General features: G+C 43.3%; 2 protein-coding genes across 2 annotated transcripts in view; both read left to right on the top strand.

Annotated features, from left to right (window-relative positions):
- DDX10 (DEAD-box helicase 10) overlaps window positions 1-18,011 on the top strand; it is a 134,929-nt gene extending 116,918 nt beyond the window's left edge. The window contains exons 17-18 of the mRNA XM_075266059.1: window positions 1,791-1,945; window positions 17,053-18,011. Coding sequence (XP_075122160.1) covers window positions 1,791-1,945; window positions 17,053-17,239 — 342 coding nt within the window. The 3' untranslated portion in view covers window positions 17,240-18,011. The remainder of the gene's footprint in view (window positions 1-1,790; window positions 1,946-17,052) is intronic.
- C2H11orf87 (chromosome 2 C11orf87 homolog) overlaps window positions 1-26,166 on the top strand; it is a 322,081-nt gene that overhangs the window by 51,750 nt on the left and 244,165 nt on the right. The window lies entirely within an intron of this gene.

The following is a 26,166-nucleotide window of genomic DNA, read 5'->3' as shown; positions in this document are numbered from 1 at the left end:
TGGACCCAGTGCCAACTACACAGGACCCATTGTGGGCTGCAGTACAGACTGTGTGGATCAATATCCCTACAGAATTCTTCCAACACCTTGTGGAGTCCAGGCCTCGTCATCTTGCTGCAGTTATCAGGGCTCGCGGAGGGGAGACCCGCTATTAACGGCGCATCCGGTACCTTCCCATGACTTTTGGTCACTGAGTGTATCTTAGCATATTCTATCATATTTATATTTTTTATATTTTTTTTTTTTATACTGTGTCTTTGTTCATTACTTTCTTTCATTTGCTTTCTGGTGTTTGTTGCTGCTGCTTGGGATTATATACACTTGCGGTATATACTTGACTCTAGACAGTCAATACTTTCCTTGACAGATGATATATGTATGCCTGATCCTGGGCATCTAGAAGTGTCGGTCGTGGTGTTTGTCGAGGAGTAATCACTATCCTCGAGTCTGCATGTACCCTCATGGGCTCATTTAAAGCAACAGAACTGATTGATCATATATCTAATGATAATAATGCGGATTATTATCCAGTAATGTTTCCTTGGCATTGTTCCCTCTGTGCTTGGAGTCTAAGGAGGCCATGTCTTTATGTATTTCTTACATTTGCATACGGCAGCGGTAGTTTTGGAGGGCGATGTATTCCGAGGAGCCGTATCCATCAGACCAGCGTCTTCTGGCATCATGTGAAGTCATGTTAATGTCTGCTGAGCCCGACACAGCTTGCAAGGGTCAGAGACCTCGCAATGGTTGAATGGCCCTGAAACAAGCGCCGCTTAGACATGGTGGTTATTGACTGAGCAGGAAGAGATTTGTGACCCGTGAATTTACTAAAATACCAGCAAGAAATTCTGAAATACAGCAAATATCTCGACAAGATCAGACAGAGTCTATCTATGTGCAATTTGCATTTTTCTTTTCCCTGTGAATAATAATCTCACAAAAGATACAGATTTTCCTTGTGTAGATGCGGCTAGTGGGGAGTCTTTAGGGCAGTGCATCCTGGGGAAAAAAGTATGTAAATGAGCTCTCCTCAAGAAGAAGGAAAGTGGCTACCTTGTCGGCCAATGCCCTGTTCAGAGTCCGGCTTGTAGGAAAATCACAGTTATATCTTTAGTTAAGGAGGACCTTTCACCACCGCCACCAGCTGCAACTCTTCGTATCCTTCGGAAAACGTCACTTCGCTGATTTTGGCACAATTGGATTTTTTCCTCTAACCCTCACCGTTCTCGAGTAATCTTTTCTGTTAGTTTCAGCACAGTTATTCTCTCTGTGGTGGCTGGTCCCAGGCTGTCCCACCTTAGGGACTGCCAACTTAACAATAAAGTACATAAGTGTGCTCAGACTAAGAGACTTGATTGCTCAGGAATGGCGGGGGCTAGAGAAAAACTTCCAACTGCATCGGAATTAGTAGGGTGGCACATATTAAAAGACGCAAAGAGAGGTGGTGAAAGGCCTTGATATCTATGGCATATCCTTAGTATATTGGTGACCTTAGGATAGGCCATCAATCTCTCATTGGTGGACGCCTGGGACCCACACAGATCAGCTGGTCAAAACCGAAGTGGTGTTGTGCTTCGTATACAGGGAACACTGCAGTCTCTTCAGACCACAAACCATCACAAATTGATGACCCAATTCTAAGGATAGGCCATAAATATTTAATTCCCTAAAAAACCTTTAATGGCAGAACCTACAAAGAGTAAGATGACGCTTCACTAAGTCTTCAGGAAGATGGTAGAGAATACTTATGGGTTAAGAGTTTCTAACTTTGAGTTTATTTTCCTTTGTAGGCGGGTGAGGAGGAAGAAGAAGGGGTTGCTTACCTTGACCATGATGATGGAGAAGATGAATTGGACCTCAGTGCTCTCCCCGACCCTGATAAGTACAGAGGTGATGATGACGACGATGAAGACCACGAGGGTGACTTTGGAGAAAAGAGTAACAGGTAGGCTTTTGTCTTTGAATATTTCAAGTGGGTTTGTTCATAAAACTTTGAGGACTTTTTCGGATAATAATCTCTTCGCTTCATCACAGCTGTCCACTTCAAGTGAATATTTAATGTTAAATCCCACTTCCCACTTTCTAAAACCAACACTGCCAGGAGCCCATTGGACAGATGCCGCAACCATCTGGATAGGACTGTCAGAACTTGTTGTTTCAGGACATTATAATTTAAGGTTCTCCGGGGACGCTACGGCAGGTCTCTGAGATACAGACCCATAAGATGAGGGAAAGGAAACGGAGAATATTAACTATCTGGTACCAGTCCTCTAAAGGTTTTATATATTTACCCTTAACTAGTTATGGCAGCGCAGGATTCATACTGTGTCCCACCTTCGGGGACCAGATCTATATGGACAATGGTATATCGGCATCAGCTTGTCCATATGGTAGCCATATGGCCCTGCGGTGTTTGTTGACTTTAGTGTATATAGTACATTCATATAATATAGTATTATAAAGGGGTTGTCTGGGGTGATCATTTCTCAGTCCTGACGGTCCCGACATGCAAGGGGTGCCTGTGCAACCATTCACTGGCCTTGGTGGGTCGATATTGCAGACAGTGTTTGGGTATTTTAAGGCCACATTTCCTCCCGTAGTATAAAAAAAATAAATAAATTGCAGACAGTTTGACTTTCTTCACCCATATTTTTGTCTCTTACGGCAGTCTTGTAATTCCTTCTTATGTGGTCTCCAGCAGTCCTATAGACCGACATTCTCTAAGACCCTTCTAGTGATATTCAGACGGTCCTATACATTCTGCAAAGATGACAAACTTATGAGAACCTATGAGATCTTTGCGCTACGGTGTGAATTTTTTTTTATTTTTTTGTACAGTCAAAAACAAGTATCAGTATGTCTTTGTAGAATGGGAGGAAATCCACCCAAACACGGGGAGAACATACAAACTCCTTACAGATGTTGTTCCTGGCGGGATTCCAACCCAGGACTCCAGCGCTGCAAGGCTTCAGTGCTAACCACTGAGCCACCGTGTTGCCCCCTGGTGAAAATGTTTTTCACCAGTGTGAAATAGAATAGAATCAATACTTTTCCCCCCAATTGTTCAACATTCCAATCCTGACGCCACCTTGGGTTCCCAACCCGTCTCTGCTTCCTGTTACTCCCCGTCACACAGGAAACTCGTAACCAATCACCAAACGAGCCGGGTAACCTCCACAATCAGTGATCAGAAGACTTAATTATTTTTTTTTAATCCTTTCTGAGCCATTGGTCAAAATTTTTTTGGCCGGAAAATGCCTATATAGGTTGTATAAAATTCCAGTATGGCTAGGTTCATATCTTTGTCTCCAGAAATTGCCAAAAATTGGTGGAGAGAGAAGGACTTTTTACTCCACCAGTTTCAGTGTAAAAATGGCGGACACCTGGTGGATCCCATTATAGTCTATGGCAGGGGTGCTCACACTTTGTCAGCATGTGAGCTACTTTATAACATGACCAAGTCGAAAGATCTACTACCCACTTCTTGTGGTCGGGGCCGGGGCGGGCCTGTGGGCAGGGCCGGGCGGAGCGTGAGAGCAGGAGACAGCGGCGTTCTGAGGCCGCCCAGGGATCCCCGCTGTCTGCTTGTTCACAGCGCAGGCTGAGAATTATCTCTGGACACTGGCAGGCTGGGGCTGCGGCAGCCCGCCTGCTAGTGTCCGCAGATGACTCTCAGCCTGTGCTGTGAACAAGCAGACACCAGGGATCCCTGGCTGCATCCTGCGATCGACCCATACGTCCATTGCGATCGACCGATAGATCGCGATCGACGTATTGGGCACCCCTGGTCTATGGTGTCCACGGTCGGGTCCCGTCCGTGTATTGCCTTACTTATCTGTAAACATCTTTGGGGCTCTGTTCATATTGCTGCCATAGTCTCGGTCAGAATGGAGGCAGAATGGAAACCACAAGGGAACCCAACAAAAACCATTGCAAGTCAAATCTGAACAGAGCCCTAGTGTTAGTGATGTCCCCTGCTCGCGGTGTAAGATGTAATTACTTCTGGCATGTCTTCCCGGTACACGTGGCAGCGACTGATTCTTGTCATTTTTAGAAGTGTGGTGGATATTAATAAAAGTGTGATACTAGACTGTTAGCCCCGATGAAATGAACCAGAAATTCCATCTCTATCTAATAATTCAAGAAATATATTTTCCTATTAGAAAACGCTGTCTCGCGAATTGACGTAACCAACATTCCTGGACCAAAATGTACAATCTAGAGATAACAAATGTTAATTTAATGGGAAATGCAGGCAATCTGTCATCCATACTCTGCTGTGTCATGTAATGGGGAACGTGCCGTCTGCAGCCGAGCTGACATACTACTGATGACGATAATGGCTGCCATGGTTTTACAAGTATACTCTTCTGTTCACTGGAGATGTACCGTGTGCTTAATATCAACTCAAGTGAAGAGGTGGCTATTACAATGTAAGAGTTTATTCACACGGCCATATTATGGCTTCATATAGAGGGTTGTGGACCCTGTGTGTCACCAAACTGGTTTAGCTTAGGGCCACTTGTAAAGGTGTTGTCAAAGTCACTCCCCTAGTCTTGCCCTTTAAACTCCCATATAATGACTGCGCTGTAGGGAGACTGTCAGGTTGCAATCTCTTGGAGTTGTCCTCATGTTGGCCAAGCATCAGCGACTATGGTGCAGAACCTTAAAGGGGTATTCCCATGACGCTTGTTCACTAACCTGCAGGCTGTTGTGCTCTATTCACTTCCTGCTTTTCTCAGCACATTGGTGGGCGGGGTTTCACTTGCATGGGATTGGTTGTAAATGAATTACCACAGTGTGAAGCTGATGCTGGATTTGAGTCAGTTTGCATTACATACAGAGGTAACAGACTCCCTATCTCAGCCCTTATCAGCCAAATTCTATTAAACCGACTGATAAGAGCTCAGAAATCCCGGAGCTCTCACCTCCCCTATCTGAGAAGCTCCGCTACTTATCAGACACAAACAGCTCAGAGCTGCTCCCAGCCCCTCCTTCCCCCCCTGAGAGCAGGCAACTACATCATTTGACAAATGAGCAGATAATACCAAGGGCCATAGAAGTGGAGTGTAAACAATGAAGTGAATAAATTAAGATAGCGGCCAAACAAAGCAGTTTTGATAAAGCATTGCATTTAGGAAAAGTCTTAAATCCACATAAACTAGCAGTATAGATAGGATCCTTGTGATGGGACAACCCCTTTAAGGAGTCAGGTCAAGGCTGACAACACAGGTTCAATAGTCAGGAACAGACCATGGTCAGGACCAGGAGATCCGTCAGGGAACAAGATGAAGTTAAATACCAATAAAATGAGCAGTACAAAGAAACCACCTTTACAAAGACATTATGGTAGGCGATCTGTAAACAGACGGTCGTCCATTTAAATTTGTCAATTTTTTGGATTTGCTGAACAGATGTAAAAACGGTGATGTGAATACAGCCCAAGCGGAGTCTCCCTGACCAATTACCTAACCTTTCCTTCCATATACCATGCTGCTAACATAGGGTATATCTGATATCCATTTCTCTCCCCCGTCCCCTCCTCTGCAGTAATGACCTGGACAATGTTTAGGGCTGGGGGATAAACTGTAGGAGTTTACGATCATCTCCGGAGTAGTGGGAGTTGAAGAAGCGGGTCTTTATTTCAGGTCCAATCCTATTTTCTCGCAGTATATCTCTCCCTTTCAGTTGTGATTATCGCCGGTGAGATTCCCGCAGCCCAGGAGCCGTTATTAATGCTTTTTGCAGAGTATCTTCCAAGTCCTATAAAACTAAAGGTCATTTATAAGCTCTTGTGGAAAGCATATTAGTGACAAGCGCTGGGGCTGGGGAGCACTTTATCTCCGGCTCTTTTCCCCCCTCTTAAAGTCAAATTTATTGTTCTTGGCCTGAAGCTTTAACAGCCGCACAATCTGAAGACCATGAAGCCGAGCGCTAGCAACTCCCCGCGCCTGTTTTAGTTGAGGGCTCATATTTAAAAAAAATAAAATGAAAAAAATCACCCAGCTTTTCCAAACTCTGAAACTACATAGCTGTTGGATCACTGCAAAGTTAGTTGAATTTTGCTTTTCAGGGACAGCTGATTTGCAATCTTCTATATTTGTTGCTAACAGCTAGACTGGGGACAAGGTGGATTTTGGATTTAAAGGGGTATACTATTTGGAAATATGGCATAAATGTCTGATAGGTGTGGGTACCAACTCTCGGACCCAAAACGGAGGTCCTCTGACCCCTATCCTGCATGGTGTATAGGGTGGTACTTGCTGGGGCAGAGAATGAATGGAGGGGCAGCCGCTCTCTTCACTTTGACTGTTTCCATAAATCCCATAGGAATGAAAGCACTTCTGTTTTTGGAAACGTTCTTACGTTGCAGCATTTGTGCACAGGACTATATGCACCAGCTGTAAACAAGCCATATAGAGTCCACTGCACCAGCGTCAGTATGTGGAGCATCAGGAGTGACGACTGTGCGCTCAATGTCAGGGTGACGGCTCCGTGTGTTTGGTGCGGATTGATCAATGGGCTTAGATAGCAGCGAGATCAATGGGCTACATTATATCAGGAGGAGCACATTAGTGTCTGGAGACATTCACTGCCAGTTCTTTAAAAATAAACTACAAAGCAAAAAGACGTTTGCACGGAGCGGTTCCAGATCCGCGAGATTGAGTGTTCATAAGATTTACCTGTTGTAATTGAGCAGAAAGAGCAATAATTGCTTAAAAATGGCAAAAATTGTCTGTTTCTAGTCTAATATTTGGGCAATTCTGTGTATGATGTTACTCTCGTACTCAGATGTAAGCAGAACAAACACAATGACAGCGCTACATGGCAATCGATGGGTGCGAATAAGGTTCTCGCAGAGCTCTCAAGTGTTTACTCTGTGTGTAGTTACCCCGTGTCTCATGCCCCTCCTCACCTACCTATGTACCAGTTATGTATTCAGAATATGTCTTCTTGTAGTTATACATAGTACCTGCTTATATTTGCATATATATATATATATATATATATATATATATATATATATATATAGATTATTTATACATGGTGGAAGAAGAAAATCTTACTCTAGCACCATCTTATGTAAGGTAGCTCCCTTTAGATCAATGCATGGTTTTCAAGAAACCTAGTGACATGATCTGGGATTAAAGCCAAACCAGAAGATCTCCTCCAAACAGAAGAGAGAGACCCATCTATTTTGGGGTGTTATTGCCCCTCATCAGCTGCCAAGTTCTTCAGCCATAGTCTTCAGTTCTCTAGTGAACTCCAGCCTATACAAGACCATTGTAAGGCCGGGCCATGAATGTGATTTTACTATCATGGTACTATAAAAGAATTGGGTCTAATCAATGATAATCCACACTCTTATCATGGTTGTCGCCCATCTTTCCCTCAAAGCTAAGAACACATTGAAGTTCTATTTTGTATCGTGGGAAGTTGCACAATTTTGCAATTTTTCAGAACTTTGCTTGTTCTTATTCCATCTCCTGCTCCATCTTTTACTCTCAGGGAGTCTGTCCTAGTCATGTAGGGCATTCAGGTCCATGGCTCTAGAGTACAAGATCTCATAACTATACGGTGTCTGAGAGTGGAATATCCCTTTAAAGGAAACCTATCCTATTAGACGGTTAGGAGTCCAGTGGGCGGTCCTACTTAGCGATTGATGGCTATCTTGGCATGCATAGAGAAAAGCCACTAAGTGAGACCGCCCACTCGACTCCTAAGCATAGAAAGGGCATCAACTTAAATGCATAAAATACAATGTATATTACATATCACATGTTCAATGTGAATGGCAGCAAACAGCCGTGTATAGGAGAGTGTATTACGTCGCACTATACACGTACTTTGCTTTATTCTTTCATGCAAGCAAATCTGAATCTCATTAAAGTTTGCATGGTTTGCGCTTTCTTCCTCTGCGGTCACCTTGGTGGTAACTTCTTATTACACATGTAATAAATCCTTCACCACCGGCGTGTGACTCGCAGATTTGCTGAATGTGTAGATCTCTTATTATTCCTGTTTATACTTATACACAATTGCTTAAGGCTCATTCACATACCTGCATGGAAACGAAGAATTATACGCTTGAAGGCTATATACGCTTTAGTCATATGTATTGCATTGGTCTGAATATAAAATAAAGCAGATCTGTCTCCATTGCATCAGGCTACAGACAATCCCGTGTAGCCTGATCCCGCTGTCGTTCGGCTATTCCTAAATTCCTTACTATTTGCCAAACAGCTCAGTTTAAGTTAGTAAGAGTTAGAGTCCTGACAAAAGGCTGGCATAACTGCTGGATCAGACTACACAGTTTGTAGTCTCTTGCTATGGAGACACATACATGTACATTGAGCTATAGACACTACTAGTTATCCAGTTCCCTCGTAGTCCAGTCCCAATGGGTTGCCCATTTGTTGATTAAATTAAAATATAAAATTAAACTATAGTTATATATTTCACCCTCATATGGTGACCAGTGGCTGTACGCAACGGCGGATTTGACTGCAACGAAACCCATTCGACAGCATTGGGACGTACTCTGCAACACTGGAGAGCGACCTGGAGTGGGGATGGGCAAGTACAATATTCACTGCTACCCGTTGAAATAATCCAATTGGTCGTGGCCTAATGTGGCCAAAAAGGGGGCAATACTCTGTGCAGTGGAGATAAAAAAAAGTGGGCAATATTCTGTATGGGGGAAAGGGGGCAGAATTCTGTGCGGAGGCCATAAACGGGGGTGATGTACTGTATGGGGACCAAGGAAGGGAGCGTTACACTGTGTGTGGTGGGGGGCTTTTTTTTTCTTGGCCTAAACATTTTGACTAGGAATCCTAGACATGATTTTACTTGGGGACCCCTAAGTCTGCTCCTACCTGTATGATTACCTTCAAAATCACACAGCCATTGGTGGGCGAGGTTTTGGTCGTACCCTTAGGGTCAATGTACATAGATTCTGACGCAGAATCTGCACGGAAAAAAAAGGCTCCCATTGGCTTCAATGGGTTACTCTTTCCGTGAGCGAGCGGAAAAAGGAACCCGTTGAGGGTCAGTGCAAGCAGAGTTTTTTGGGCGCTGACCCTGATGTCAATGGGCGTTTTTTTCCCCAGAAATCCGTGCCCAAAAGCTCAGTAGATTAGAATCCCATTTACTAGGATTGAAACCTCTGTTCCTAGTCTTCACCTGATGAGCGAGTCATGTAATAGACCATGAAGATGCACAAACAATGAAAATTCTGGAAAAGTAACAGATTATCATTTCTCAACCAGAACGTTGTGAATAAGTAGCCCCATTTAATATGTCCGCTATTGTTCCCTGTAATGGGCCCCTAATTTGCCGGCTCATTAGCTTACGGCGTCTACGTGACCTTTAATTACCTGTGTCGGGAGAGACCGCACTGGGGGTATTTTTGCTCCTTTGTCTTCTCTCCGTTTCACGACACAACCATCTCCAGTTCATTAGAAGACGTCCTCCCCGCGCTCTATTATTTTTAGTAATAATTGAGAGGCATATGGGACGCTTAGGATTGTGATTAATTACAATGGCTACATCATTGGCATGAAACCTCCGCTTATTAATGGCCGGACCATTGTTACAAGACCTTTCCTTGGATAGGCATTATTAACCAATGTATGCAAATTACCATCGGAAATGGACCCGTCACAGCAAGCGAACCGATACAAGTCCGCCATGTCGCTGGACTAAATAGATATATCTCCAGATACAACATATTGTGCCGCCTCGCATGAAGAGTCTCTCAAAATCCAATATTGGCCACAGCCATAGTACATGACCATTTTCCATCCCAATAGCTACTCTTTTTGATTTGTCACTTGTCAATTGAATGGGTTATCCTGGATTACAAAAATATGACTGCATTCCCCCCAAAACAGTCCCATGTTACGTATGGGATTACGTCGCCTCAATACACTTCAATGGAGCTAATTTGCAGTACCAGACCTCCAAAAATGATGTGACCGCAGCTCTCTCGGAAAATAATATTCGGAAGCCAACCATTGCTTTGAACGTGAAGTCGATGAGATTTCTAGCCCCTTGCTGCTCTTTGCAAACCTATAAATGAGGGATCCCTCATCTCTCTATACTTTGTCCTGAATGCTGGAAGCCCCTAAGATCAATCTGACACTTCTCCTGTATACTGTGCATAGGGGATAAAAGTAATATGTGGCAAAGCCCTTTAAAGGGGTTGTCCAGGCAAAAATGGACAGTCTTCTCAACATTTAAATCAGTTGGGGGCAGTAAACAAAAAAGAAAAACATACTCGCCTGTCCCTGTTGCTCCGGTGTCCTCCCACGTGTCATGATTCTTCTGCTCAGGCGGCGTCTCCTGGGTCTCTTCCCGGGTCCGCTGAAGCTGCTGATTGGAAGAGGACTTGTGATGTCACGGGACTGTTGAGGCCAATCAGCGGCTTCAGCAAAACTCCGGAAGACTCCACCGGAGCAGAAGAACCGTAATGTACAGGACACCAGAGCAATCGGGAGAGGTATGTGTTTTGTTTTTTTTCACTGTCCCCAACTTGGTTGTCTGTTTTTGCCTGGACGACCCCTTTAATGGCCAAATTTGGACAAAAATTTTTCAACTTTTTCCTTCTTTTATGAGTTTCTTGACACTATTTAAAAGTGTTGAGAAAAGTGGGCAACATTTAGAACAGGTCGGGGTCTCCTGTAGACTCAAAGATTTACCAAAATTTCCGAATGGCCCAAAACACATTGTAGGAGTAGATTTGGCTTTTGACACATTGAGAGCAAATTTATTAAGAGTCCTGCGCCTCTTTTCTAAATTTTTATTGCTTTGTAGTCCAGTGCGTTGCGACTAGCATAGTCTTAGAAAAAGACTGTGTACATTTTAAGTTATTTTATATTCTAAAATTTTTTTTTTATCATTTTTAATTTTTTTTTTTTTATAAAACTATTTTATTTTTATGGTATTTGAGATCCTAAAACATCTATTTGCTCACACTGTGGAAATGACTGCTTATTTATTTCTATTTAGGAGGAGTGTACATTGCCACTATGTCTCCATATAGTATTTTGCTCCATTCACTATGTTCGAGCGGATGACAGGCTCCACTGACGTGTAGAGGGGGAATGTCTGGTGATGCCCCCTTTTCCCGATTGGGTGGAGCTTGCTGAGATCATAGGTGGGTGGAGCTATACACATAAATATGCGAGCTGCCGGGGCGGCCTCGCGGCCATACCACAGTGCCGAGGAGGAGACGCTGGTGTCTAGCTGTTAGACGGCAGCAGCCCGGGCTCCCCACATATAGATAGGAAAAGCCTTATGAAAACATCCCCTGATGATACCTGTCTAAGGTTGAAACGCGTAGGGAAAGGCTAATTAGATTACTAGGAAGATAGCTGACTAAGTATGCCAAGGTTAAGTGGAGCAATACACGTACGATAACTCAAACAATGAGACTGACTCAATAGGTCTCTATCTATGAGATCGTAAGTGCCGATGTATGTGCAGGAGGAAGGACCTGGTCATAACTGTGACTCATGGTGGTAGTTTCACTGCAGAGCAGCTCACAAACAATAGCTGACAAACATTTATGGCAGTGTGACACCTCTATGAATTAATGGGCAGATAACAATCAGTTGGTCATATTGATTCTAACTGAGTGATCAAAGCTCAGTGTGAAAACTTTAGTTTGATCACAGGTAATACAATTAGTAATCTGCTATACAGCAAACAACTATATGATTGTTAGTGGGAGTTTACACTGCAGAGTCGGCAGCTTACAAACAATAGCTGACAAACATTTATGGCAGTGTGACACCTCTATGAATGAATAGGCAGATAACAATCAGTTGGTCATACTAATTCTAACTGAGTGATCAAAGCTCAGAGTAAAAACTGTAGCTTGATCACAGGTAATACAATTAGTAATCTGTCATACAGCAAACAACTATATGACTGATAGTGGTAGTTACACTGCAGAGTCGGCAGCTCACAAACAATGGCTGACAAACATTCACGGCAGTGTGACACCTCTATGAATTAATGGGCAGATAACAATCAGTTGTTCATACTAACCTAACTGGGTGATCAATACTCTGAGAGTGAAAACTGTAGTTTGATCACAGGCAATACAATTAGTAATCTGCTATACAGTAAACAACTATAAGATTATACCCGCTGGTCATGAGCATATAGTTACGGTTCGGCACATACCTGGCTACATAAGAGTCAGCTTTAATTTCCATAAAGGCATTTACTACTGGCATGGTGTAAAATACACGAACATGGTCAGTCAATGTATGCTATTGTGAGGACATGAGATAGACCCTACTTATATGTATGTCTCTAACTTGCAATCTAGTGGAGATTCCCAATCAATATATATATGTACATATGGGTATTTGGATTACACGTTGTGAGTTGCAATAAGGTAGATGTACACACGTTATATCTGTTGGGTTCGAAATACTCATGGACTCACACAAAAAAAGCATATATCATTTTATGTGTGAATTTTAGAATTATACTTTAAATAAAGGTTAAGTTTTAGTCCTTCGACAGCAAATTGTGTAAATTATCAGTGAGGAAGGTCAAACCAGAAAAACTTTGGGAGTTTGAGCATTTTATGTTCAGCCCCAATGTACAGTATGTTTTGTTTTTTTCCTCTCCGCTTTCTGTTATCTCCTGTTATCAAATTTTTTGGTCATCTTTGCGGCCAGACAATGGCCAGAGGAGAGACTCTCACAACACAATATATTTTCATTAGCGTTTTGACAGTAACTTAGGAAGAAGCTGCACTGAGCTTTATGAAAGACACCGCAGTAATTAATCTTCATTAGGATCGTTGCCTTGGCCTTGTAAATTAAAATTTATTATCTGAAAATAAGATTGTGGCACAGTATGTTTGATTATCCGAATGCCAATATTTTGGAGTTGACTCTCTTTTTAGACTCAAAAATCTGTTTGGCAGATGTTTTTACACAAGCCGGCTAATTATTCATCCCGAATAACCTGGTGGATGGGAGGCGGCGGCATCCGGTTAACCTTCTATGGCTGGAGCATCTGCCATGAGTACAATACTTGAAGGAGAACTAGCGGAAAACCTATAATAGGGCTCTGCTGAAGGGAAAAACAGAAAAAAAGTCTAAGATCTTTTTCATGTCTCAAAATTTCCAGAGGTTGGCCATGACCCAGTGACAGCACTTTTTTGTTTTCTGTTGTAGATAATTATCATAGGGACAAAATACAGAAAAATAATGTAAAAGAAGACTAAATGGGAGGTAAAAGGGTAAAGTGTAAGGTCTTAAAGGGTCCTTAAAGGGGTTGTACAGGCTAACAAAAATGTGTCTAATTTCTTTTAAGATCTGGTGCCACTCTTGCCTAAAGCTTGCATATGGTATTTCAGTTTAGCTCCAGTCACTTTAGTTGGACTCCACTGAAATAGTAGACACGACCCATGAGAAGCCATGTTTTTCATAAAGAAGGCTCTCTGTCCAAGATCTTCTCTCCTAACCAGAATGAAGAACACTTAAAAACAGTATTTTTTCCCCTGAAGGACCTGAACTATCCTGCCTTACACAGACAGAGATTTTTTTTTTATTAACATAATGCAATACTTAATTTCCCCTGTGGGAGTGCTGCAGAAAAAATCAACAGTTAGGTTTTCTCATAATTAGGAACTGATTAGGGGGGTTCCAGTTGAGAAACTTTTCTGTTCTAGTAGAAGGAATAGATGGTGTCTTTTACACTGCACATCCTACATCAGATTTGGGATAAAAGAGTGTATTCTTGACTTTCTTTATTGGCCGCGAGCTGCAAAGTTATAACAGTTGAAAAGTTTGTGGCTCAAAAACAAATTAAAGAACCGAAAATTGGTTTAGCAATAAACCAGAGGCAAGTGTTGTGATGGTAATAAAGACAGACTGAGACTGCAAAAGTGTAAAGAAAAATAGTCTTGTAGGACAATGGGAGCATTAAAGGGGTTGTCCCACTATACAGCCATATTCCCTATGCACAGGATAAGGGCTAAGTATCTGGTCATTGGGGATCTAATTACTGTGACTCCCATTGATAAGGAGGATGGTGGCCCAAAAAATTCCCCATGTGAATGGAGTGGCTCTGCACTGGTGGCCACTGCTCCATTCACTTGTATGGTGCTGCCAGAGATGGTCTTCTCTAGCATTGGACTTGAGTTATGGACATACTGCCTGACCTTTGCTCCACTCCAAATGGGGGGCAAAAGTTTTCTCCTGATCAGGGTTGGGCCCCACTGATCTACAAGTTATCTCCTATTCTATGGATATGGAATACGCTGTGTTGCTTTGGTGCGAAAACCTCCTTTAAGTCCATCACAAGTAGTAACCACAAGCCAGGGGCTTGTTCCTTGATGATAGCTTCTGAGAGTTTTCTAACATTGCAGTGTAGTAGATTCATCATGGCCTCACGTTCTAGCCTCCAGATCCTCCCCGTCCTTACCAAGTCTAGTTAAGACCTCCATGTTTCATTGGTTACAATTCATTAACGTAAAATAACACAGCTTGGGATGAGGAGACATCTGGAGCCAAGGAATAAAACAAGATTTTAACACTTCTTAATTAAAACCCGGCGTGTTGAAATGAAAGGCTGGAGTGAGTAAAAATAGAAGTTTCATCTAAGATAATATAATTTAGATATAAAATGATGAGCTCTGGAAACAGCTTAGGAAATTAGAAATTATCGGCATATTAGATTTCCTGTATGTGATGCTCAGCTGTTCACTTCTCGGTTACAAAGGGGAGAAAGTCATCGTGGCCATAGTTCTATAAAGTCATATTAGAAGTGGATCTTCAGTCCTGATGGGTTATGTACAGCTGTATCACCTCCTGGAATTGGGCTTTGACTTGGTACTATGAGTAGATGTAGGACAATGTTCTCATCTTCGGCAAATCTCATAAAAAAATTCAATTGCCTAAAATACAAAAACATTTCCAGTTCTTGACCATTACGTCGCCTCTGGTATCATGGGAATATTCCTCAGCAAACAAGGCTTTGTCCATATTAGTGACCCACTACGTGACCAAAGTGGGCAATCATTGCCTGCCGTGGTAACCTCAAAAAGAACGTTTCCCTGTTGGTGGGAAAAGATGGCCACATGACATGACTTCTTGCCAAATTTGAACACTGGAGTAAAATTGGTAAGACTTATATTATAGAGTTGTGTTAATTTGTATGGTAGGTTATTAGAAAAACATGGCTGCTTTCTTCCAGAACCAGTGTCATACGAGTTGTCCGATATTACAGCTCAGCTTACAACGGGGGACAGGAGGGGCACTTATTGATGAAGAAACTGGCCATGTTTTTCTAATCCTTTAGAGGCATATCAATCTCAACTCATTTTTTCCATTTTTTTCTCCAGTATTGAGGTCTTCTCTATATCCTCAACCATAACGTAGACCATGAGCCTGAGATTGTGAAGGGGTGCTCCATGACTTTTCTATTGATAGCCTTTCCGTTGGATGTTATTCATATCCGATCGGTGGGGATCCAACATGCTCACCGATTAGGTTAAAGAAGGTTTTATGGCTTTTGTTCAAATATGATGGCCTCTTCTTAGTGACCGAAACTATACTTTACTTGGAACAGGACCTTATATACATTGAAGCCTCACCACAACCACTTCACTCAGCCAACTGGTTGATGTACCAGGTGTCAGACCAATGCCAGTCTGATATGGAAGAGCTATCCTAAGGACAGGTCACCGATCTGATATGGATGAGCTATCCTAAGGATAGGTCACCGTTCTGATATGGATGAGCTATCCTAAGGACAGGTCACCGATCTGATATGGATGAGCTATCCTAAGGAAAGGTCACCGATCTGATATCGATAAGGTAATCTTAAGGTTAAGTCATCGATATAAAACTCTAAAAATATCACTTTAAGAAGAATCCCAGTTTCTCCGTAACCTCCGAGTCAATAAACCTACAAAGTGTCTTGGTTGTCATTGCAGTTCATTACCGTGAACCGTATCTGTTACTAGGGATGAGCTCCTGACAGGAAGATCTGAAACTTTTCCTCAAACCCCCTGTAGCTGTAAAGATGGACGGAGCCGAATAGATCACTCACAGTAATTGTCTGCCTGAATATTAGCACAGATTGCTTCATGATGTTCATTCTGGGAATTGAACCTCCAGCGATTCCGTGACTTATTTATCTAGGACTCCGCATGTAGCCACTTAATAGAAAACCGTTCATTAGAGGACATTTCAGACTAATTGACATTTACGAGCTGTTTATAAGTTACAGATCAGATTAGCAGGAGACCGGTACGTCAGACACGTAAATCCAGCTTTTTCTCACCGGTACTACGTCTTTAACTTCTCCGCGTTTTCGGGAAGAGATACCGTATGAGTTGACTTAATTGTATCGTTGGTTGTTATCGTGGCATTCATAATTGGAAGACTTTGCTCGTGTTTCTAAATTGATGATGTTTATATCTTACCCGGTGAACCGTGTTATCCAACAGGCCCTGGTGGTGCGTGCTCATAGACGCACGATTTATATTTTGTGTGTCACTAACTCCGAAGGCGAAAAGGTCATGTAAACTAAAATATGTAATTATTCCAAAGTTTTCTTGTTTCTTCTGAGCCATTAACTGTGTATAGGCACATAGTGTATGTAGAAGAAGAGGGAGAAAAATATTCGTGATGAAAAATTTACACCAAAAGGGTTCAATGGTCAGACGTTGGGGCAGTGTCCTCACACACCTTGTCCTCCGTCGTATGTCCTGTCTAACTTCAACGTCAGGAACGCCCTTCTGACAGTGAAGAGCTACGGTACCGGGACCCGTGGCTCTTCACCCGGGGCACAGATCAGGAAAGCCGACAGTGCGCTGAATTCAGTGCACTGTCTGCTTTCCAGCGGTATATAACACCGCATGTGCCCCAAACCATGAAAGGTCCTCTTTAAAAATCTGTTTCAAAAAGTTCCTTTGGCCCAAGTGAACATAAAGTAGTCTTCCATTAAAGGTAGTCAGATCTCGAATTCCCGTGTAGAATGGAGATTGATAACTTTGTGTTCTCTCCTTTTCCATAGTGATCTTGAGGAGATGCCATCAAGAAAACGAACTCTCACCGGCAAGGGCCGAGAAGGAAAAACAGTGGCTGCCAAAAAGAGGAAGACCGCTTCAAGCTCGGAGGAACCAGACGAGCCACTAAACACAGGACTTTCCCTAAGAGAGGATGAGGAACTGGTGATGCATCTTCTAAGCAATCGGAGCTAGTTCTGTTCTCCACTCCGTGGTTTTTTTTTTTCTTTCTTGGCCCATTTTTGTTTTTTTCCCCCAAAATCAGTTTGGTGATACACAACTATGGGTCATTGATAAATGATAACTTGGAGAGGTGTTATCCTTACTGAGCAATTTTTAGCATGTTCGCTCATGCTATATTGCAGATAATCTTTCTGTTTTTGTCGATGTTGGAAAATATTTTTGTAAAAAATATTTGTAACCCTAAATTATAGATATATATACATGAGAGAACAAAAAACTGATATAGAAGGTATAACATTCTAATGGTTGCCCAACCTGGCATGGACTTGACTGAATTAAAGGAGATGTTTGGTTTCGAAAACCCATTTGCCAATTCTTATTAAGGAATTCAGAGGAGGTTTCCTTGTTCAGGATCTTCACGATCTCTCATGGCCAAAGTGGAGAGTGGTCACAAAGGATATGTCTTGTTCTGGAGGACCTGTCTTGCCCTGTATTGTGAATGGACAATTGTCTCCTGCCGGTCTGACTGTGATGTAGACCCATAAACAAATAAAATATTCTGTACTCAAGTTTTTTTCTTCCAGTCACTGGTTAATAACACCAATGGTGCAAGATCTTAGACACGTCTTGTGGATATCAGTAATATTCATCCTATAAAAACTGGTATTTTGAGGTTATTTATCCTTTTGTGGGCCATGATATATAGACATAAGCTGTACAGATATATCCTGTATATTCCGTATCCCTTACATAGTCCTATCACTACTTCGAGAAGGATGGAAAGAAGTGGACGCCTTTGGCATTGGCCTCTATGAAATGGCCATTTGCAATCAGTAATCTTTTTATTTTTCCATCTTTTGTTCACTTTTGGTATCTGAAAATATGTATTTTGCAGAATAAAGAGTTGTGACTCTTGGAAATTCATGATACTGTTCTGTATTATTTATGTCAGAAATGGAGGATGAGAGTCCGACATGGCCAGAAATATTGGCCACAGTGTTTGGGAGTCAGTCAGAAAAATAACTTTCCAACTTTGACTTAATTTTTTAATTTTTTTTTTTTTTAAATGATCTTATAAAATTATTGATATTATATAATTAATTAGATGTATAGTTTGTTACATATTTACTTTTATTAGAATTCATACACTGGCGTCTCAGTGAATTAGAGCGGGGGTTCTTCAAGCAAAGTATCCCTTAGTGAGAAATGTCTCCACCGAGTACCCCAAAGTAGCGGTCACTTATAATCGTTTATAAAATAAAGCTTTGTTTAGAGACTTCGGTAAGTTATGTAATGTCACATAGTGGCTCCTCCACACAGTATAATGTCCCATAGTGGCCCCTCCACACAGTATAATGTCCCATAGTGGCCCCTCCACACAGTATAATGTCCCATAGTGGCCCCTCCACACAGTATAATGTCCCATAGTGGCCCCTCCACGCAGTATAATGTCCCATAGTGGCCCCTCTACACAGTATAATGTCCCATAGTGGCCCCTCTACACAGTATAATGTCCCATAGTGGCCCCTCTACACAGTATAATGTCCCATAGTGGCCCCTCTACACAGTATAATGTCCCATAGTGGCCCCTCTACACAGTATAATGTCCCATAGTGGCCCCTATACACAGTATAATGTCCCACAGTGGCCCCTCCACCCAGTATAATGTCCCATAGTGGCCCCTTCACACAGTATAATGTCCCATAGTGGCCCCTAGACACAGTATAATGTCCCACAGTGGCCCCTCCACCCAGTATAATGTCCCATAGTGGCCCATTCACACAGTATAATGTCCCATAGTGGCCCCTCCACACAGTATAATGTCCCACAGTGGCCCCTCCACCCAGTATAATGTCCCATAGTGGCCCCTTCACACAGTATAATGTCCCATAGTGGCCCCTCCACACAACATAATGTCACATAGTGGCCCCTCCACACAGTATAATGTCCCATAGTGGTCCCTCTACACAGTATAATGTCCCATAGTGGCCCCTCCACACAGTATTATCCCCCATAGTGGCCCCTCCACACAGTATAATGTCCCACAGTGGCCCTATCTTAATAGAATGAAAAAAATGCCCACATACATATGGGTGACAGCCAGTTCTCATGTAGCATTATTACGTTACTCTACCAACCTGTCCACTGAGACCCAATCCCTGACGTCACTCAAGAGGCCAGAGCAAGACGCAGAGCCCAGGGGGAGGTGAGTAACTGGTCTCTGGTCATTATACTCTGAAGAGACCACAGAGTATATAATAGTAGTTTGTGGGTGGACAAACCCCACAAACTATCATTATGAAGGGGGGCGCTCGCTGTAGTGTGTACCCCTAGGGAATCAGGCTGTGGGAAATTAGAGTTGTAGCTGATGGTTTCACCTATCGACTCCATAGCCCGGCTTGGTCATGCTCCACCCTTCGTGTGTAGGGTTAGAAACAGAAAAATAAGCTGACTTTTACAGCAGGGCTCAGAAAACTGCAGAAAATCTAAGTTCATGCAGCCATTGTATATTATTGGTCATTACATGCCTAGCTGAGCATCAGTTTTTGGCAAAAGGAGTTGACTCAGACGGCCATTATGTAGAAAAAGGCTATTAGGCGCAGGGCGAGAGACGGGAAAAAAAGTTACCGACTCCGGCTTCAAAATAAAATACATTTATTAATTGTAATCTATAATTATTAATATTGTACAATGAATTAGATGTATAGTTTGTTACGTATTTACTTTCATAGGAATTAAATTTCATGAATTATAGGATCTTTACTGCCGCAACCATTTTTGAGATGTTTAAGTCGGGATTTGTAAAAATAGGAGTCTAAGTCGTTGGTTTGCCCTACTAACTCCATGGTCACGTGTATGTGATAAACTGGTGTCTGCACCATCAAAACCAGAAGAATCCTGACAACCGAACATTGGGTCTAGCTAGACCGCTTCTGGAGGGGACTAGTACTATGTGGGGATACTATTGCTAAATGTGGGTTGCTCATAAAGGACCTGGAGAAGGACCTTGCAGCTCATTCAGTTCCCGGCCCCCATAGTCACATGACCACCCGGCTGGAAGGGGAGCTGCAATGTGGCGGCTCTTATAACTGTGTATAAGTCACTTATTGAGTGCTGTGACATGGAGAGTCTAGAAGTAAGGGGTGGTAATAAATCGTCTTCCATTTGGTATACATATAGGTACGTCGTTGACGGGTTAAGAGTGGATCGCCCAGACGTATATACATTTTAAGGACCATCTGGAAACTTAAGGAAGTATTCCAGGACTTTTATATTGATGACTTAGTTGAGGACTTCGGCTTCTTTACCATACGCAGTGTATAGCCTAGTGCCATACAGAGTATACAGCCTAGACTTTGTACATGGTATTGCAACTAGGTCCGAGTAAGTTGTATAGGACTGAGCTGCAAAAGACCCTCTTGTCTGATAAAGCTGACATTAGTCCATAAGAAGAGGCCTCAGCTCCTTCAGGCAGCTGATCGGGGGTATCCGGGAGTCGGACCCCTGCTAATCTCATATAGATTACTTGTCCTAGGGGTAAGTTCTGGAAAGCCCCTTATAGATCTAGCAGGTTGCGGTCCTATCGATGCCTTAAAATTAGAAGTTTGGCTTTTTGCGAATCTACCATAGACTTTGGTTGACAATAAACTTGATAAACGCTCATTTTATTGGGACATTTCTGGACCTCACTACTACGAACCCGAATGTTCTTTTATCTGGTTTCTCCTCCGTTTCTTTCTGAAAAGGCTAAATTTCACAGGGAATCAGACGCTAATCTGGAAGTCACTTACACTTAACTGGAAATGTCATCGTCTGCCCGGAGCGTTTCATGGTTACGCTGAGCTAAGAGATGCCGTGTAACATAAGAAGGAAGTGACAAGACATTAAAACCTAAAAAGCAAGTCAAAAATTTTGTACACTGTAAATACGGCTCACGGTTGTGATCCAATGGATTGTATATCTAAAGTTTAAGATTCCCTGAGAATGTCATCTAATAGAAAACAGTCTCGCTACATAGAATTTATTGTGTAGGACGTCAATGGACAAAACAATGTACAGCAAATGAAGTCACATACAAATTGCCATAATCCGGTATCGGGCATTGACGTATTCCCAATCCTAGGATCCACTCTTCTTCTTATGTGTCCAGTTGGAGATGAAAGAAAACTTCTTCAATGGTATTTGGGAAGGGAGTGGGGGGGGGGGGGGAGAAGATTACAGTAAGCTTACATACTAATGTACGAAGATCCTGCTCTACTCCTGCAGTATGTATAGAGTAGAGCTGAATTGGTCATATGACCGAGAGTCAATGTGTCAGCAGGGGAAACAGAGGGATGAGATTTCTGGCCCCCTGGTACACTCTATAGATGTAACCATCGGGGTTCTGGGGAACCTGAATATATTAGTAAGAAAGCTTATCCAATCAAGTACACGGAAATGCAATGGAGCAATGTCCATATGAAAAGGAGGAAATCTTCCAGAACTTAAAGTGATCCTTTAACTGTATTAGAAATGCCTAAAAGTCGCACATATTCTGCATTACTATTGGGCATCTCACCTCTGGACTATCCCGCTTTGGGCAGCTCCTTAGGCTTTTACCAAGCGGGTGGAAATTGAAAAGCTCTGGTTGGCCCCTGTTCACCCAAATGTGGTTTTGTGGTCCCGCTCTCCCCCCCCCCCCCCCATTCCCCTTCTGGGCCCAATCAGGTTTACAAGGGCGGTGTGGACTGTATCTTCCTTGATCTCCTTCCTTTATAATCTGCTTCTCCCGGAGGAGCTTTCTTTTGCAATGGTGCACCCTTGGTGTAAGTTAGGCCTGTTCCATATTGTGGATTTGGCGCTCAGACCCTTTGATTATTTCACTTCAACTTTGGGTATGTCGGCTACTGAGTGGCTGCATTATCAGCAGATATCCCACTTTGCTAGGGCACAGTTGGGATCCCTGAGGGTCTTGCTTCCCACAGCTTTTGAGAAGCTCTGCCATTCAGGCACTTCTACCAAGGGCCTTATTTTGAATATCTATAGGGTTATATCTTCCCCAGGAGACCACCCTTCTCCTATTCATAGGTATATGTCTAAATGGGAGGAGGCCCTGGGGACACGGATCTCACGGGAGCAATGGCAGATCGTGTGGTCTGGAGCTGTGAAGTCTTCCTTATGTGTTACGCTGCGAGAGACTAAGTATAAGAATCTCATGCTGTGGTATCACACTATTGTGCGGCTCCATACTCTTAATCCTTCTATTCCTTCTTCGTGCTAGTGCTGTCAGACCTTGTTGGGAATGGTTCACCATAGTTTCTGGGATTGCCCTAGTATTCGTCCTTATTGGACTGAGGAGCAACTCCTTACTGAGGACCTCTTCGTCCAGGGGTTTCCACTGGACCCAATGACCTATCTACTTAGTCTTCCCCCAGGCATTTGAGGAAGAAGACGTCTCGGCTGTTTCTCTACCTATGTACTGCGGTGAAGACTCTTATTGCCCGTTACTGGAGAGATGTGCCGCCCCCCCAGAGGTCTGAGATGATTGCTCGTATGAAGAATATTCACAGTCTTGAGTTTTTGACTGCCACATTGAACCACACAGTTGAGACTTTTAATCCTATTTGGTCATCCTGGGACGCCTTCTCTGTGTTACGAGGTCTTTGATATAGCGCAAACCTAGAACTTTCTTGTCCTTCTTCCGCAACCCTCCCACTTTCCCCTTCCTTATGTTGCGTCTTGTGTCTGTTTTCTCCCCCCCCTCCCCCCCCTTGGTTTATTGTTTTTTATGATTATCTGGTGAATTTTATGTTCATTGTGCCGTATACTGTGGCAATTTATCTTATTTCAATTTAATACGTTGTTATTATTGAAAATTTTTATAAAAATTACAGTTAAAAAAAAAAAGATATGCCTAAAAACACATAAAATTGCAATATCAGGGGGTGACGGCAGCCTCCTACACCTTTCTAACAATACACCTGCCCTTACGCATGGTATTACAAGTAAGCCACCGGCTCTAGCCATATCTATGCCCCCCCCCCCCTATTTCCAACCCTCAAATCCCCCCATCAGATTGAAGGGTTGCCATGGCCGCCAGGACGCCAATCAAAGGCCTCCTAGCCACCGTTCCGTATAGGACATGGTGGTACTATGTGCAATGTACTCAATACAGATGGCACTATTCATACTAATGACCTATCTACAGGATAGACCATCAGTATCTGATTGGGGGTCTGACAACCGGACCCTGCACCAAACAGCTGATCTGGCTGCTTCTACAAGCTCTACCAAACCTACTACTGTGGACGGGGCTGATAAGCCCTGCCCCTAATAGATACAGAGGTGCAGTACCCCAGCGCCACCACTGTAGAATGGATGGGGCTGATAAGCCCTGCCCCTAATAGATACAGAGGTGCAGTACCCCAGCGCCACCACTGTAGAATGGATGGGGCTGATAAGCCCTGCCCCTAATAGATACAGAGGTGCAGTACCCTAGCGCCACCACTGTACAGTGGATGGGGCTGACAGAATACCGCTTTAATTGAGAGTAGCACTTCAGACATTTCATTATAAAATCTAATGTCCTGTGTGCTCTGCCACTGTGTCCGTGAGGGGGTCTGCTAGTTTGGCAAAAAACGCAGCCTTTTACAGTCCCTGAAAAGTGGATGGGATTCTGGTGAACCCCTTCCACACGAAAAGATAGATATAATGGGGCAGAAAGTCAGCAGAGGAAAACTCTTTAGACATTCTGTGAAAAGCGCTGATGCGCTTCCACCGCGTTTTTTTCCACAACGCTTTTTGGCTGTGGCTCGCTATGTGGAGCCTTAACCTTTAAAATTTGTTCCAAGATTATAGCAGCGATTTCCAACTAGTTTCTTAATGTATGCTTCTAAAATGACTTCTTGCTACCTGCAGCCACCACTAGGGGGAGCTTACTTTTACAGTTTGTCCATTGAAATCAATAGTGAGATAGTATACCGTAAACTGCCATGCTCCCTCTAGTGGTGGCTATAGGTAGCCATAATATGATGTTCTAAGCTTCATCTCTGCAGAGGAGTTCGAACCTCGTAGCAGCAAAACAAAGCTGCGTTCTCCATAGAGATATATTTAGAAATTAATCAGCCCAGAATTTCCAAGCTAAACACAAGATAACGATAAAAGGTGGAGAGTCACTTTAATTTACGTCCCCGGAGAAGCCTGCCAGGAAGCGGAGCTTTGTAACTAATAAGAACTTGGAGAATCTAATTCTTTTCTGTAACCGGGGAACTAATATGTGCCAGGAAGTGTTACCAGCTGCCTAATCTGCAATAACAATGTCTAGCTGGAACGCATAGATTGAGCGCTCATCCTATTGTAACCCTGCCGAATGACTAATCACAGCTAAAAACCTCGACTAAAATGCGCTCGCTTTGTGTCGGCGGCAGACACAACACCACACCTCATATTCAGGGTGGACGTTTGTGTATCTATGTTGCAGCGGTAATTAATGGCGTCCGTCTTTAAGGCCTTTTACTTTTCAGAATTTCCAATTCCGCTTGTTGTCTTTGTTCCTTTGCACCCATTGCTGGTGCCGCTCGCTGCTCCTGTCAGCTACCTCCTGACATTGGGCTTAATTGGCAGCGAGGAAAGTGAAATGTGACTGGTAGCCAAGGACAATTCACCGCCGTCGAAACAGGACTTTGGATTAGGATCTGCGGTTTTCTTTTCTATGAAGAATAGCAGGCACCGTCTGTGCATCAATAGGAAGACCGCAGGGCGCAGGCAAAAAAACACTATGCAAAATTGGCAAGGAATGTCAAGGGGTTACAGTAAATGGTCCCCACGGGTTAACAACAATTAATTGAACATGCGGGGGGCGCACTTAACCCACGAGGGGTCTGCAGTTATTGGCATGGTGCCGTCACTTCTGCTTAATTAAAGCTGTATAGAGAATTATGTACGGGGCATCCTCCGGGGGGCTCAGATGTAAATCTATTCCCCGGTCCTGCAGAGAGTAGCGCTCCCAAAGGTGTATTACAACCGGCTATAAACAAGAGCCCATGAATTATTTATTATGTACATGTATTATTCTGCAAATAGAAGAGATTTAGCATTGCGGTTACAGTGGACGCCGTATTTATCTCACATGCATTGGGTGGGGGGAGTGGAGGGGTCTTCTTAAACCCAGTATGTGCGCCCTGTTTTTTCTGTTGTGTGCTACACATGTACAACTCTGATATCATTCCTCTAAGAAGTCTTCTCAGTATGTTGTGTTCTATCAATAGGGAATGAAGAGATGGCAGACCCCTTGGTATTTCTCCCGAGAGTAGTACGAAATTGCAACAGGTCGGTTCTAGAGATGGGTGACCCGAATTGCCCAAATTTTGTTTTTTTGATGGAACCGAACAATGGGGAAATCGTCTTGGACAAATTAAAATGGCTGCTACGAAATGACTGCGTATAATAAGTGGAGGCCCAGGGGAGGTGTAATAAATGAAAAACATTTATACTCAACTAATTCTCATCTCTTTTGGGCCTCCTTGAGGAATACAGTGCACTGGTGACATCATACACCCAGGGGCACCGCTGTGGCATGTGGTCAAGATGTCACCACTGAGGTCCAATCTTAGGGCTAGTTCACACGGGGCTAAAGGGGCGGATTTTGACAGCGGAATCCACATCATAATTCACCCCTTTACAATGGTGGTCTATGGAGACCACTAGCGTTCTTTTTTCCGCTATTAGCAACTGCCGATAGCGGAAAAAAAGAAGCGAGCTGCCCTTTCTTCAGGCGGAAGCCGCGACTCGCTGAGCAGCGGCATCTGTCTGTCAGCCGCAACCTCTGGCGTCGGCCATTCATTTGAGCCGACTCCGGGGTGGGGGAAGCCGTGACCGCGACATCGTGGCAGGCGGGTTTTGACTTGGCTCCCCGAGTCAAAATATGGTCAAAATCTGCCCTACCGCCCCCTGTGTGAACG

Source organism: Leptodactylus fuscus, chromosome 2, assembly GCF_031893055.1.
Source record: "Leptodactylus fuscus isolate aLepFus1 chromosome 2, aLepFus1.hap2, whole genome shotgun sequence".
Taxonomy (NCBI): Eukaryota; Metazoa; Chordata; class Amphibia; order Anura; family Leptodactylidae; genus Leptodactylus; species Leptodactylus fuscus.
Note: the sequence above shows the minus strand (reverse complement) of the source record. Positions and strands in the feature narration are given on the sequence as shown.